The sequence below is a fragment of the Salvelinus fontinalis genome, chromosome 11 (genome assembly GCF_029448725.1).
Source record: "Salvelinus fontinalis isolate EN_2023a chromosome 11, ASM2944872v1, whole genome shotgun sequence".
Lineage (NCBI taxonomy): Eukaryota > Metazoa > Chordata > Actinopteri > Salmoniformes > Salmonidae > Salvelinus > Salvelinus fontinalis.
Window position 1 is genome coordinate 43,432,203 of NC_074675.1, and position 16,178 is coordinate 43,448,380.

The following is a 16,178-nucleotide window of genomic DNA, read 5'->3' on the forward strand; positions in this document are numbered from 1 at the left end:
TGAAAGACGACCCTTCCGAGCCGCACTGCTTCTTGACACACTGCTCTCTTAACCCAAGAAGCCAGCTGGCCCGCATACTCACCAGACATGTCATCTACTGAGCATATTTGGGATGCTCTGGATCGTGTACCACAGCGTGTTCCAGTTTCTGCCAAAATGCAGCAACTTCGCACAGCCATTGAAGAGGAGTGGGACAACATTTCACAGGCCACAATCAATAGCCTGATCAACTCTATGTGAAGGAGATGTGTCGCGCTGCATGGGGCAAATGGTGGTCACACCAGATAGACTGCTTCTCTGATCCAGACCCCTTCTTTCTTTTGGTATCTGTGACCAACCGATGGATATCTGTATCCCCAGTCATGTGAAATCCATAGATTAGGGCCTAATTCATTCATTTCAACTGACTGATTTCCTTATATGAACTGTAGAACTCATTAAAATCCTTGAAATTGTTGCATGTTGCATTTATATTTTTGTTCAGTATAAATAGAAGTGTGATAAAACAATTTAATTGTGAGAATCCTGTTGTGATTTCAGAGACCTTGTTAGCTCACAAACAGAAAACCCCTTACTGAAAAATTACCAACAAGTTTGGGAGAGAAAAAAAAAAAAAATAGGACAGAAAAAATATATAAATAAATTACAGGCTCCTCTTCATTTGATCTTTGCAGACCAATTAAAGCAGGTAAGTTCTTAGCTAGCTTTAGTGTTCTTGTCTGGGTACTGTTCCATGTATTGTCAGTAATATCTTGTAAAAGATGCTCAGCAATACTTGTTATGTGTTCAGTCAAACAATGTAGCCTATACATAACGTGATATAAAAAAGGCAGGCAAGTCATTTAGCAGGTCAATGTTGAGTATGTAGTGGCACTTTTATGAAGTCTGATTAGATAATTAGACATCCATATCATGGCAATATGTTGCAAAGTAAACAAGGTTCTCTCATTAAACTGCTAACGTGCCTTGCTCCCGTGGGCTTATATGACAAGCAAGATGTTGTGGGAGCACTATACTTTATTGACAGAAATGGGTCTGCTAACTCTTCAATATGTGAGAATATTCACAATAATGAGGGCAAGCAAGTACCATTTGGACAGATATTAAATAGTTTATTAAAAATAAAAAGCTTTTTGTGGAAATAAAATGTTATGACTTTTTGTTTATATTTAAAAGGGGCAATCCACAGTTGAAAACAGTAACACAGCGTACTCCCGCCACCGTTTCTGTAAAAATCTGAGGGATGGGGCTGGAGAAATTCAGACAGAGCTATGGATGCAAGGACTGACCATCAATTATATAAACTATAGTTGTGACCATATTTTTTATACAGTAAAAATATTATACAGTATTGGTTTACCTTTATTAACCCCTCTTCGGGGGACAAATATATGTATATATTTTACAGCTTTTCTGCTACATATACATACATGGTACTTTTATATAAAGCAGTCATATAACAATAATACATTACCAAACATAAACCCTTTAATCCCAACCTTCAGCCACTCTCAGACCATCCCACCTATCACCATAGACCACCCTCGTTTAGTTTCCATGTGCCATATATTTTTCAATTGCGCTGTGATGTTTTCCATGATTTTTTTACCTTTCTAATTGTATAGTATCCACAGATGAGCTAAAGATTATGAGTATTATATTATTTATTGACTGACTATGGCTTTCCAAATCGCCCGACACTGCTATTTGTAAGGTTAATTTTAAGTGCATGTTGTGATTTTTTAACCATTCCTGAACCTGTGACCAGAAATAAGCTACATAGATCATTTATTCTGGTATTGCTCCTATTGATTCTGTCTCTTCGCAGCAAAATCTACAGAGCTGAGATATATATATATATATAGCATGGGGCATATAACATTCTGTTGGTGGCAAGAATTGTATATAATAATTTAAATTGAATAACTAAGTGTTGAATAAAGTGTAGTTTTTCATACCACTTCATAAACCATGATTTATTCTGGTATTTTTAAAAACTGCACTTGATTCAACACTTAGTTATTCAATTTAAATTATTATATACAATTCTTGCCACCAACAGAATGCTATATAATCGGTACATCGAAAATGTTTCCCCATTTATTTTGAAACCTGTATGGCACAGCTGTCAAACTTTTGTCCTCAAATGAAACTGGTATATTTTACAATTTATGCCAATTCCTTTCAGCCAATTTGTATCTTTAATAAATGTCAGGAAAACAAGTTCCCTACATTCTCCATTTTCCACTTGCCTCTTACATTTTTGTGGTAGTGCTGCAATCAGTTTTTTGTAAGTAGTGATGCACCGATATTACATTTTTGCCAAAAAATAACGATACCGATAACAGATATTAACATTTTTGCGGCCTTTTAAGCATTCTAAAACAGTTAAATAGATATCACACAAACACGGACGCAGCAGTCTAAGGCACTGCATCTCAGTGCAAGAGGCATAACAGTCCCTGGTTCGAATCCAGGCGGTATCACATCCGGCCGTGATTGGGAGTCCCATAGGGCGGCGCACAATTGGCCCAGTGTCGTCCGGGCCGTCATTGTAAATAAGAATTTGTTCTTAACTGACTTGCCTAGTTAAATAAAGGTTACAAACACACACACCACACTGACAAAAAAAGTTAGGGTCCGTTATGGTCTGGGGCAGTGTGTAACAGCATCATCGGGCTGAGCTTGTTGTCATTGCAGGCAATCTCAACGCTGTGCGTTACAGGGAAGACATCCTCCTCCCTCATGTGGTACCCTTCCTACAGGCTCATCCTGACATGACCCTCCAGCATGACAATGCCACCAGCCATACTGCTCATTCTGTGCATGATTTCCTGCAAGACAGGAATGGCAGTGTTCTGCCATGGCCAGCGAAGAGCCCGAATCTGAATCCCATTGAGTACGTCTGGGACCTGATTTTGACCCCCCCCCCCTTTGCTCAGGGACACATTATTCCATTTCTGTTAGTCACATGTCTGTGGAACTTGTTCAGTTTATGTCTCAGTTGTTGAGCTTGTTATGTTCGTACAAATATTTACACATGTTAAGTTTGCTGAAAATAAACGCAGTTGACAGTGAGAGGTTGTTTCTTTTTTTGCAGAGTTTATATAGCTAGGTGTCATCATCTACAATGACCCTAATTTATAAGACCATTCTTATTTGATTAATGGTGGTCGGACCCATCTACATGAAGCTAGTCACAATAAGGATAAGACACAAGTGGAATTTGCGGTTAGCCTATAGTATGGCATAATTCTACTATTTGTATTCATTTGCGTCATTGTCAATTACATACTTTAATTTTGAAGGCAAACCACAAATTCCACTATTGTGCCAGTCCGGTCGAACCTCACTAACCAGATGAAGCTAGCTGCTGCTAATAACTTTAGCTTTGGGCAACAAGGTTAAGTAGCTGATGAGCTATTTACTTTCATGAACTGAAGTTCAATTTAAATAGGCGAACAACAATACTTACTCACAAGGATTCCTAAACCATTGCTAAGAATAATGAAAATGACTGCAGTTTCTACTGCTCAGTTTCAGGCTGGATGTAGTGGTGCTAGCTACCCTTGAATTTGCGGTCGAACAAATGATGCTATATTACTGACGCGGTATTGTAAAGACATCTTTCATGGTTGGTGTTAGCAGACCTTTTTGTACAGCTTTGACAGTGCTACTGTATCTTTTTGACACGCTAAGACCCAAACAGTGTTCCATATTATGTATGTTGTGAAGCTAATAGCAGTGACGCTATTACTGTGTAACTCCGGTAGGGCAACATCTGAAAAATAGCGCACTTGGTAGTGTGTACCGGTGCTCGACCAGTCGGCGAAAGCCAACATCACCCACGACAGAGAACGGTTGATTGTCAAGGGCAAGGAATTCCATTATCTTGGAGTAAATGGATTTCACCTTTGAGTTGTCTCGCTGAAATTTTCAAATGACTGCTCGACTTGTTGACTGCTTGATCCACACAACAGACATTGTGGGCTAGGTTAGGAATGCTGCGTTGCACGTGTATACCGCTAAATATTATGTGCCGTTATTCCGTCATGTACCTACGTTATATAGGTATGCACGGTAGCTTTGACATCGGTTTTTAACATTGCGTTGAACTAGACGTCGGCCGATACCGATGTTGGCCTTTTTAGCTAATATCGTCCGATTCCGATATGTTCATCAATATATCATGCATCCCTAGCTGTAAATTTGGATTGAGCAGATATTCCCATATCATTTCGATAGACGCACATGACTCCGTTTCTATTCATAATATCATTAATAAATAATATATTATAAAACATTTTCCATAAAGAATGGTTTAGTTTTATCAGTATATTTGAGTTTAACCATAACATTTGTTGGAATATTTGTTGGTTTACATTAACATTGTTTATAGACATTGGAGTAAAACAAACTTATATTTCAGTTCTGATGGGTAAAACAGTTGAACTAAGCTCATGAGGCATTTATTTATTTGTTATATTATTCAATGAGTACAGATCATTAATTTGTCAAATAAAATATGTAGCAGTTGTAGATTGCCCCTTTAAAATGCCATGAACTGACAGACTGGAGTAATAAATTCACAGCAACTTACCCATTATAGTATATATCAAATAGTTGAAATATAAAAGGGTTTGTCTGTCTGTCTTGGTTTGAGGACTTCCAGGAGTGAGTGAACTTTATGAAAAACAAAAATGAACCTAGTGTTCAATCTACCAGCAGTGTTAGCACTATGGAAAATCTAATACTGTCAAACGTATAGGTACTTTACCATACACTCCCACGAAAAAAAACAATTTGATACACGCTGCACAGTACAAAAGTATGGTTCTGAACCTTCGCATGAAGTGAATAAGGTGGCATTTTCATTTAGCTCTTCAGCAGAGTGGCTACGCAACCTGAACTCACCAGTGATAAAATATGCTGAAGGAGAAACTCAGAACCTACTTTGAGACCGGAGCTGTGGTACTTGCAGCTTTTTGAAGCCTCTGGATGATAGGCCAGAGAGCGCTCGTGCACTTTGTCGAGACAAACTGAATACATCGCTTTTGAAGAGCGAAGGGGCCAGACTAGGGAGCGAGGCTGGAATTTCTAAAAAGGCATGCAGCAGAAATGTCTGATGAAACTTTCAGCACCATGGACAGCTGCCTGAAGAACCCCAACCAGAGGAAAGGCGTGTATGTTGCATTTCCTTTGCAAAGACCGAGTTAATTTGGTAAATTAAGTGGACATGTCAACCCTTGTTCCTCATCCACCTCAGTGGTCTCCTTGTCTACTCATTTAGAATTAGAAGCAGTCAACCCACCACAGACACACACTAACCCCCGGCAAGAGCCAGCGATTCCACAGTTTACCCCCGGCCTCCGTGTCTCAGACTGAATAATGTAGAGCCTTAACCCAGTGCTCAAGCAAGAGTGGATAATCTGGCCACAAGGACAGACTGTGTCAACATTTCCCCTATTATATATTCTGTAGCAGGAGCCGAGAAGCAGAGGCAATGTGTCCATCTCGCCACATGCAGCAGGCCTGGCAGAAGGGATTTTTTATTGGGTATAAGGTTTATAAGAAGCTTTCAGGCCATATCAGCCTCTCTCCAAGAGGGAGTCCAGCAGGCAGCCCATATACTGTAGCAGGCACAAGTCCCTCCCTGGTATTCTGTATAATCTGTATGGTAAATGTGTGAAATTAGGTGGCTCAGAGTTTTTAATTAATTACATGGCTTAGTTTGTTGCCCCACACATCTGCACATTTGGAGAATTGCTCGGTTTTCTTAATGTAAATGGGCAAAGTCTTAATGGTGGCAGAATTATATGGGAATCACAATGACTTATTAATAATGTTTGGGATGATTTTGTTTTTCCCTGCCTAAATACTGTTGCAATAGGATTTTGGAGCATTGCCAATTAAAAGCCTGGTTTAAACACCTAATCCGCTTTAATTCGCAATTGCTTGTAATTCAAAACAGTTCTCCATGCTAAACTGCAAGTGTTTTGTTTCAATGTGCCCTCCTCCAACTGTATTGGACTTGAATACAATTACATAAAAAGACACCTTTCCAGGAAATGTATCCTTAACCCAGGGGACGGCATCCAAGTAAATTTGCATCAAGAATTCAAGAAAACGTGCCAATATTTTGGCACCAATCAAGCGCCATAAGAGGGCTCAAAGCTTTTTAGCAAATGAACATTCACAGCAAATACATTCGCTCCCATTCTCGTTATGGAGATTATTATAGCTCACGCGTTCACAAATGAGAATGCTTGGAATTCGATGAAGACAGATTTCATACCTCAACATAAGTGTCTTAAAGCAGAATGATTTGAACAAAAATAGGAATAAGGTCCTTATCTCCAAAGACTAGATGGCTGTCCTCTTTTCTGTGAAAGCGGCGGGCCTAGTGCTGCAGGATGAAAACATGACAATACTGCTCTACATCAGGTAGGTTGTTTGAACACCAATAACTCGTAGATCACATCAAGTTGCTTCACGTCTACAGACATTGCATACCAGTCATATTAAAACCACTTAATAGGGATGAAACGGTTACCGGTTTCACGATAAACCACGGTAAAAATCCTGACGATTAGTATTACCGTTTAATTTTTTTTTTTTATTATTGTCCAGCATCAACCAAAGTTAGCGACAGTCTGCAACGTGGGTTTTGTTTTGTGTCAAAACATGGCGGAAGGCAGTGACAGCACTCGGGAATTTTTCAGCCTTCTAAGAGGACCAAATCTGAAGTGTGGTCATATTTTGGGTTTTACAAGAGTGCTGAGGGAAACATAATCGAAGATGGTCACCCTGTCTGCAGAACACACAAAAGAAATTGTTTTTATCACTGCGAAAGGGGGTAACACTTCAAATCTCTTCATGACCACCACCCACCTACTTTATAGCGAATGCAAGGTAAGTTAACTTATCTCAATGCATGATGTGGGGACTTCAGAATGGGGGAAAATGTTATGGTTTGTCTGAGACTTGCTAATAGCGTGTCAATAATGTAAACTGAAGCTTTCAGTGTTACCTACTCCTGTAAAAACACTACACGTTATTCTGCTGCTGTATGCATCATGTGTCTGCAGACTATTCTCCCATTGCACACGATAACACGTTATGTAGTTTAGTCACCCAACCTACATATTTTGTTCATTTAAAATCCGGCAGACGTCGACTTGGTTGTAAAAGTGTTCCAACAGGAGAAACACTATAGACTCCTATACAAGACTCCAGTATTTATGTCAATTGTTGGGCTCATTGCAAATACTATCACTAATTTGTATTTATGCAAATTGTGCATGGGGTCATTGCATATACTCAAATGAAACACAGAAGAGACTGTGTGTGTGTGTGAATAATAATACTTATAAATGTGTGAATAATAATAATTATAATGTAACACAACAATACATTTGCTATTCCCTTGGTTACAGAGTAGGCATGCAGCAGGCAAACACAGTGATGCTACTGGTCCCTCATCATCTACAGTTGTGACAGACACTCGAGCAAGCATTTAAAAAAGGCAGGCTGTTTATGCACCCACATCAAAAAATGCTCAAGACCTCACTGCAGCCCTTTCATATCACATCGCAAAGGACATGATGCCATTTCAAATTGTTGAGAGGCCTGGCTTTCTGAGGCTGAAGGTTGCCGTGCCTCACTACAAAGTGAGTGCTGCTAATTGTATTAGTTGTTTGTTTATTTGATGTGCTTAAGGTTGTGTTCATTTAAACCTACACTAGGGAAACTTACCTCATGGAGCCATCTTTAATATGATTATTTTCATGTTTATGCACATAATGTGCATAGTGCTTCTAATTTTATTTTTTGTTTGTTGGTTTTCAATATAAAACTTGGCGAAATGATTTCAGTGCGTGCATCAGTACTTTATGAACATGTCCAGCACATTTTAACAATACCACAATAATACTGATAACATGATCATTTTAGTTACTATAATTGTGGTATGAAATTGTCATACCGTTTCATCTCTACCACCTAATAATATACAATGAGTCCCAAGTCATAACTCACTTATGATTTCAATACAAAATGTAGTCTATGGAGCATCCAGCCAGTGGCTATCAAATATATCAGATTTATGTTCTTTCAAAGCAATGTTGTGTTCCTGTTGGTTCTGATTGACTGATTAACAGGACTCCTGGCATAAGACTTATTCTCTCTTTTGGGTTAATTCTATGGATACACAATACAAAAAATTCATTTTTTTTTTTTTTAAATAAAAAAATAACTTGAAACATATCAGAATTCGGCCAATATTAGCTAAAAATGCCAACATTGGCATCGGCCCGATGTCTAGTTTAACGGCCATGTGCAAAACCGATGTCAAAGCTGACATGCAAACCTATATAAACGTAGGTACATGACGTAATGACGCCACAAACAATATAGCGCTTGCATTCCTAACCTAGCCCACATCTGCTGTGTGGATCGAGCAGTCAACAAGTCAAGCAGTCATTTGAAAGAGTAAGAAAATTTCAGCGAGACAACTCAAGGCGAAATCCATTAACGCCAAGATAATAGAATTCATTGCCCTTGAAAATCAACTGTTCTCTGTCGTGGGCGATGTTGGCTTTCGCCGACTGGTCGAGCACCGGTACACACTAACAAGCAGGCGCTATTTTTCAGATGTTGCCCGACCGGAGTTACACAGTATTGTTGTAACGCACATCCATGAGCTACTTGTTATGGGCGTCATTGCTATTAGCTTCACAACTGACATTTGGACCAGCGATGTCAGCCCCATGAGCATGCTGAGTCTGACAGCACAGTGGGTCGACGAGGATTTCGTACTGAGGAAAGCCATATTGCATGATCAAGAATGTGCTGGTTCTCATACCACTGCTGCCATTTCAATGGCATTTGAGAACATGTTTGAAACATGGACACACTAGCTAGCTCCATTCAATCAACTGACTCGAGAAATAAGCTCATCAACTGCAACTGCAGCAGACGTGATACCCTCTGTCACGGCCTGCTCAACAAAACCCCACGGTCTGTGTCGGCAGTCAACTTGGAAAAGTACTCTACTAGAGGCTGTGGCGAGTCGGTGGCATTCTCTCTGAGCCTCTTTACGGTGTCGCCACCATGCTCAAAGCTAGGTACGAGGACCGCTACTTCGATGCAGACAAGAAACAGGGTTTACGTGAAATGTTACAGACACCGCTGGACAAGATGGAAATGGACACAGTGACAGTGTGCACTGAGGATGAGAGGCCACGGACAGACAGAGCTGAAACTTCACTGCTTGACATGTATGATGAAATCCTGGTTGAGAATGAAATGACTGAACAAATGAAAAACGAAACAGCACCAGTCAGTGAAAGACATGTTTTGATTATGTTTTACTGGTAATGGGGACATACGTAAATTCCAACAAAATAACTTTCTGGTCAGTGTGTGTGTAAACTATTTAACTGCTATAAAGGCCGCATTTCTTTATATATCGGTTAATCTGGATTTTTTTGCAAGGAAAATATCGGCCAATCATTTCATATCGGTGCATCCCTAAATAATTCATTATTGATTTCAAGGGTTTGCAATAGTTGTTTGATCCCTTGCAAAGCTGTGTAACTTTAGAATGGTGGCCTATTTGAGTGATGGGGTAGCTGTTTCCTGGAGAGTAGGCCACGTAGGCAGTGCATTTCCATTCTACCCAGACGCATCTCCAACTAAACATAAAACCTCACAATTCTTCCCAAAAACAATGACAATGTCTCTCAACCAGTGGCATAAGTGCTTTTTTAAGTGAGCACTGATGCCAACTTTGTTAAAAGCAGGGGCTCATTTTTTTCTTCAGTTGTCCATTCTCAGCACGCCTCTCTAGGGTGCTGTTGGAGGCACCTCACTTTTACATAAAAATAATCTATCATACAGTACCAGTCAAAATGTTGGACACCTACTCATGCAAGGGTTTTTCTTACATTTTTACTATTTTCAAAATTGTAGAATAATAGTGACGACATCAAAACTAAAAAATATACTATATTTGAGATTCTTCAAAGTAGCCACCCCTTGCCCTGACAGCTTTGCACACTCGGCATTCTCTCAACCAGCTTCATGAGGTAGTAACCCGGGAATTAATTTCAATTACCAGGTGTGTCTTGTTAAAAGTTAATTTGTGGAATTTCTTTCCTTCTTAATGCATTTGAGCCAATCAGTTGTGTTGTGACAAGGTAGGGGTGGTATACAGAAGATAGCCCTATTTGGTAAAAGACCAAAGCCATATCATGGTAAAAGCAGCTCAAGTAAGCAAAGAGAAACGACAGTCCATCATTACTTTAAGAACTGAAGGTAAGTCAATACGGAAAATGTAAAGAACTTTGAAAGTTTCTTCAAGTGCAGTCGCAAAAACCATCAATCCCTATGATGAAACTGGCTCTCATGAGGACCGCCACAGGAACCTCTACTGCAGAGGATAAGTTCATTTGAGTTACCAGCCTCAGAAATTGCAGCCAAACTAAATGCTTCAGAGTTCAAGTAACAGACACATCTCAACATCAACTATTCAAAGGAGACTGCGTGAAAACAGACCTTCATGGTTGAATTGCTGCAAAGAAACCACTACTAAAGAACACCAATAAGAAGAGACTTGCTTGGTCCAAGAAACACGAGCAATGGACATTAGACCGGTGAAAACCTGTCCTGTGGTCTGATGAGGCCAAATGTGAGTTTTTTGGTTCCAACCGCCGTGTCTTTGAGACGCAGAGTAGGTGAACGGATAATCTCTGCATGTGTGGTTCCCACCGTGAAGCATGGAGGTGGTGTGATGGTTCCTTGCTGGTGACACTGATTTATTTCGAATTCAAGGCACACTTAACAAGCATGGCTACCACAGCATTCTGCAGTGATACGCCATCCCATCTGGTTTGCACTTAGTGGGACTATCATTTGTTTTTCAACAGGAGAATGACCCAATAGACACCTCCAGACTGTGTAAGGGCTATTTGAACAAGAAGGAGAGTGATGGAGTACTGCATCAGATGACCTGGCCTCCACAATCACCCGACCTCAACCCAATTGAGATGGTTTAGGATGAGTTGGACTGCAGAGTGAAGAAAAAGCAGCCAACAAGTGCTCAGTGTATGTGGGAACTCTTTCAAGACCGTTGGAAAAGCATTCCAGGTGAAACTGGTTGAGAGAAAGCCACGAGTGTTCAAAGCGGTCATCAAGGCAAAGGGTGGCTACTTTGAAGAATCTCAAATATAAAATTATTGATTTGTATAACACTTTTTTGGTTACTACATGATTTCATGTGTCATTTCATAGTTTTGATGTCTTCACTATTATTCTACAATGTAGAAAATAGTAAAAATAAAGAAAAACCCTTGAATGAGTAGGTGTGTCCAAACTTTTGACTGGTACTGTAAATCATGTAGCCTAGAGATAAAATGTATGACAATGTAATGAGATGGACACTTTTTACCAGAGGTAGGACCAAGTCATTGTTTTACAAGTCACAAGTAAGTATCAAGTCTTAGCACTCAAGTCCCAAGTCAAGACAGGCAAGTCCGAATCAAGTCTCAAGTCCTAAACTGAGTTGAGTCCTAAACAAGTCATAATGTGCTCTTTATCAAATGTAATACCATTTCATATTTTTAACAAGAGTAATAGTTATTAGTATATTACGTTTACGCAAATCATGAATGCTTTTAAAAATATATATTTATTACTTTCCAAATAAACTTAATATTTCCATGGAAATACATGGTTAGCCATGAGAAAGACCCGCACCTCCCCCCATAGCAATCGACTATCGCTATGGGGCGCAATCAGGCGATGTAGGCTTGTACACAATCGCCCAACCTTAACACACACACTCTCTGTGTGGTTACAGTAGGCTAACGTATGTCAAAGGTTTTAGGAACAGCAGTAACATCAGGCAGGATTTAGGCTACCAACTGCCTAGCCAGTTGTAGGTCAATCTTGGGTGCAATGATCACGTTCCCGCACTTACTGACTGTGTGGAGGCTCATTGATTTAACGTTACGTTAGCCTACATGCTATACTTGAAAAGCTATATATATATATATATATATATATATATATATATATATATATATATATATATATAGCTGTCGGCTATATTAGCCACGACTTACCATTCTTTGTGCAGTTTCAAATGTTGAACTAAGTTGGAAGTTTTTGCGCCTCCGTCTAATTTTGTTCCTGCATGTTTAGTAAATTGCAATCCGTTTTTGTTGACTACTGCGTAGTCTTTATATCCGAAAGTAATAATTTTGGGTATCATCTTTCCAAGGGCTCCGTCTGAATTCACCCACCGACGTTCCTCTGCACTGCCAGATGCAACTTTTTCTTAGCTGGCACAATTTGATTGGCTGCTGTCCGATTCAAACTGTAATCCGTTAAATGAAGAGTTTAATAGCATCATTTTTTAATTTGGGCTTGGGGAGGGTATCAAGTCAGTTCGAGTCAAAAGGCTCAAGTCCAAGTTAAGTCATGAGTCATTGGTGTTAAAGTCAAAGTCGAGTTGCAAGTCATCATATTTGTGACTCGAGTCCACACCTCTGCTTTTTACATCATGCAGTTAGTTCTCTCTGATCAAATAGCCTAACCATTCAAATAAAAAAATAATGTGCTGACATGTTAACAAACATGTCCTAAAAACAGGACAGGCCAAAGTAAAATGGACAACATGGAATGGATATATACATTTTTGTCAATTATAGGAGCAATTACAGTTTAGTGCCTTGGTCAAGGGCACATGGACCGATTTTTCACTTAGTGAAAAATCAGGGATTTGAACCAGCGACCTTTCGATTACTAGTACATTGCTCTTAACCGCCGTATCAAGACTACTCACAGCTGCTGTCCAGGAGTTTCACCCCGTGGGCTAAATTGTCATTATCAGTGGTTTCAAGTTTGTATGCGTACATTTGTGACGAGCTGATCATAGCGAAATAGAAAATACTTCTGCATTTCCCACTGTGTAAACAAATTGAAACTTATGGCAAATAGGCTCTGGATAACTCCTGATAAACTTGGGTAACTGATATTCAGAGCTAATGCCTGTTTTACAAACGGTAGGCCTACCACATGAATAGACATTCATACATATCCATTGGCAGACACGGTAGGCTACAAGCCAGTAAGCACGGACCAATGTCTTTTTTTGGTGTTTTACAAACTGTAGACCTACTACATAGATGGGCATTCATAAAAATGCCATTTCAGGGCGTCACTGTAAGCTACACCCCAGTAAGCACAGCCAGCTCGACGCCCGATGTTTACAGGACAAAAAAATATATATTTCAAATTTTCATTCAGAACCCGAAAATGAACCGGATTTCAACATCTGGAGAACACATTTTAAAAGTCTGGAAACGTACTTTCACCTTTTATTCAGAACCTAAAATCAATCTAACTTCAACGTCTGGAAAATACATATTTTAATTGTCTTTTCAATGTCATTTTGCTTACTGGGACAATTCTGGTTTTGCGGGGAAGCAATTGGGCAGCAATTTTTGCTAAGGACAGCAGAAAGGCCAGGACCGGGCTTGATTCTATCGGCATAACACAAGTAGCAAACTGAACCAAAAGTTTCAGATGCCAGCAGATGGAATGGTAAAACTATGTTGTTGAGTGGGACAGAGGCAGTATAGGCCTATTAAATGAAACGTTAAATTAGTAAAATAGCCTAACTTTGTATTTAAACTATGCAGTAAAACCTATACTGCCCTACCAAGCAAAAACGCAGCAACTGCTAATTTGGTCAAAAATTAGTTTAATGTAATTTTTGCTACATTAAATACATGCGGACAAGTATCCTGCCTCTATTGCATTGTGTTTTGGAGAAATGGTGGTCATGTTAGCAGTAACTGCATACTGTGAAACCAAGGTAAGTAAAAGCCATTTCTCAGTTCCACACTGAGCAGTTACTGCCTTTTTGCTTAGTAGTGCAGTATAATTTTGCAATTTCATAATGTGTTATGTATGACAGTTAAGGATATACTTAAGAGTTAGTGCTATCTTGGATCATTGGGACATCCCTACCCTAAACATTTTAAACTTCAATAGGGTAGGGACCTATATTATTATTATTATTATTTACCATTATTTTACCAGGTAAGTTGACTGAGAACACGTTCTCATTTGCAGCAACGACCTGGGGAATAGTTACAGGGGAGAGGAGGGGGATGAATGAGCCAATTGTAAACTGGGGATTATTAGGTGACCATGATGGTTTGAGGGTCAGATTGGGAATTTAGCCAGGACACCGGGGTTAATATTGAAGGGGTGATGTCACCTGTCGTGATAAGAATACGTTTATTTAGTGGGATGCCCAAGCACTCAGGCTGTTTGCCTGGAAACCCGACGTTGAATTGCATTGAATTCTACATTGGGCAGAAATGTGAGTCAGGAAAGTTTCCTCTCACGACCTCCATAAACCAGAATGTTAATTAAAATGATATTTGAATGTACTTTAACAGTTGTCCATGCTGTTGGTCCTTTTGGCGGTAGGAATGTGAAACAATATCCACATGAAAGTATAAATACATCAACTTTTCAAAGAAATGGTAGTGCATTCTGACATTCTGAAGCATGGACAGAACCATGTAAACACGTGCATGAATTTGGTAAGCATGCATGCTTTTCCTGCATGTATTCTTATCTTGTGCACATGCATCAAGTGATAGTAATCGGAACCAAGCACTTTGAAAAGTTGATGTAATTATACTTTCCTACAACCGATAAAAAACATTTAAATAATATTTTATTCAACATTCTGGCTTGTAGAGGTTGTGAGTGGAAACTTTACTAATTCAATTATGCCCGACATATAATCCAATGCAATGCAATTAAACGTCGGGTTTCCAGGCAAACTGACAGAGTAGTGCAGGGGTACTCAACTCTTACCCTACCAAGTCCGAAGCCTGCTGGTTTTCTATTCTACCTGATCATTACACCCACATGGCGTTACAGGTCTAAATCAGTCCCTGATTAGAGGGGAACAATGAAAAAAGGAGTGGATCTTGCTTCGAGGTCCCGAGTTGAGTTTGAGGGGTGTAGTGCAGTAAAGTAGCCTACATGGTGAGACGCCGATGCCAGGATCGTAAAAAGAAAAACGCTTCAACTGAATTGTCGCATTTGCCAAGAGACACGGTTAAATTGCTTTGCACTATTTCCTACCCCGCGTATTAAGTATACATACGGGCTATTTACTGTGTTTATCAAGGGAATTGGATGAATCCCAAATCATGCACCTGCACGCGGCAAAGGACAGCATTGATACTTTAACTGAGTCGGGGAGGAAGACTGAGGAGTCACATTCCTACCTGCTCGTAGGAATTCTCCCAGGTGAGGTTCGGGAGGCAGGAGGAAAACAGCTCATCTTCTGTCAGCGCATAACCGTCCATGGTCTGTTGTGTCGCAACGAGTGAGTATAATATTTGTTCGGAATAGATTTTATTCTTCTCTCGTCGAGTCTTTCTACCCCGCTTGCTTCTCCGGCGCAGTGTATTAAACGACCGACAGCTGTATTGCAGCCTGGCTCCGTCACGTGGCCACCTCTACAAAACCGGGAAGCCTTCATTGGACCAAGATTATCGTCCAAAAAATGTAATATTCACCTGCCTGACAGCTCAAAAGTAACCTAAGTTTTAAACTCCTTTGCAATTGACGCCTTAGTCAGTTGTTGTGTCGGCGTGAACTTTAACAGGTCGTAACCTTGAGGGCTTTTCTCCATCATGTTACCTTAGAAACTAGGGACACTTAACCACTTCGATAGTGATTTTCTTAGCAGGTTAGGAAAGCATTTTAGTTTATAATTTTACTAACCTGCTACGAAAGTCTCTTCAACATCGAAGTAGCTTAATAAAGTTTTCCCCTTTATAAACTAGGCAGTGGAGGCTGCTGAGAGGACGGCTCATATTAATGGCTGGAATAGCTTCAATGGAATGTTATCAAACAGATCAACCATGTGGTTGATCCCATTCAAGCCATTATTATGAGCCTTCCTCCCCTCAGCTCCACTGAAACTAGCTTACATCAGCTGCTCTGGATTTCATGCAGTGACAGTGAAATCAAACAAGTCAGTTTCATTGGTTGAGCTTCATCTATACTGAACAAACATATATAAATGTAAAGTTTTGGTTTCATGAGCTGAAATGAAAGATCAGATATTTTTCTAATTA

General features: G+C 39.8%; 1 protein-coding gene across 6 annotated transcripts in view; it reads right to left on the bottom strand.

Moving 5' to 3' along the window:
* The window catches only part of LOC129865745 (peroxisome proliferator-activated receptor gamma coactivator 1-alpha-like), a 480,196-nt gene extending 464,684 nt beyond the window's left edge, over positions 1-15,512 (bottom strand). For 2 of the 6 annotated variants that reach the window (XM_055938742.1, XM_055938740.1), the window contains exon 1: positions 15,321-15,498. In XM_055938742.1, coding sequence (XP_055794717.1) covers positions 15,321-15,376 — 56 coding nt within the window. In that variant the 5' untranslated portion in view covers positions 15,377-15,498. Of the gene's footprint in view, positions 1-15,320 lie in introns of all 6 variants that reach the window. The other 4 variants (XM_055938738.1, XM_055938735.1, XM_055938736.1 and 1 more) reach the window with 4 other exon arrangements.
* Positions 15,513-16,178: the final 666 nt, after the last annotated feature.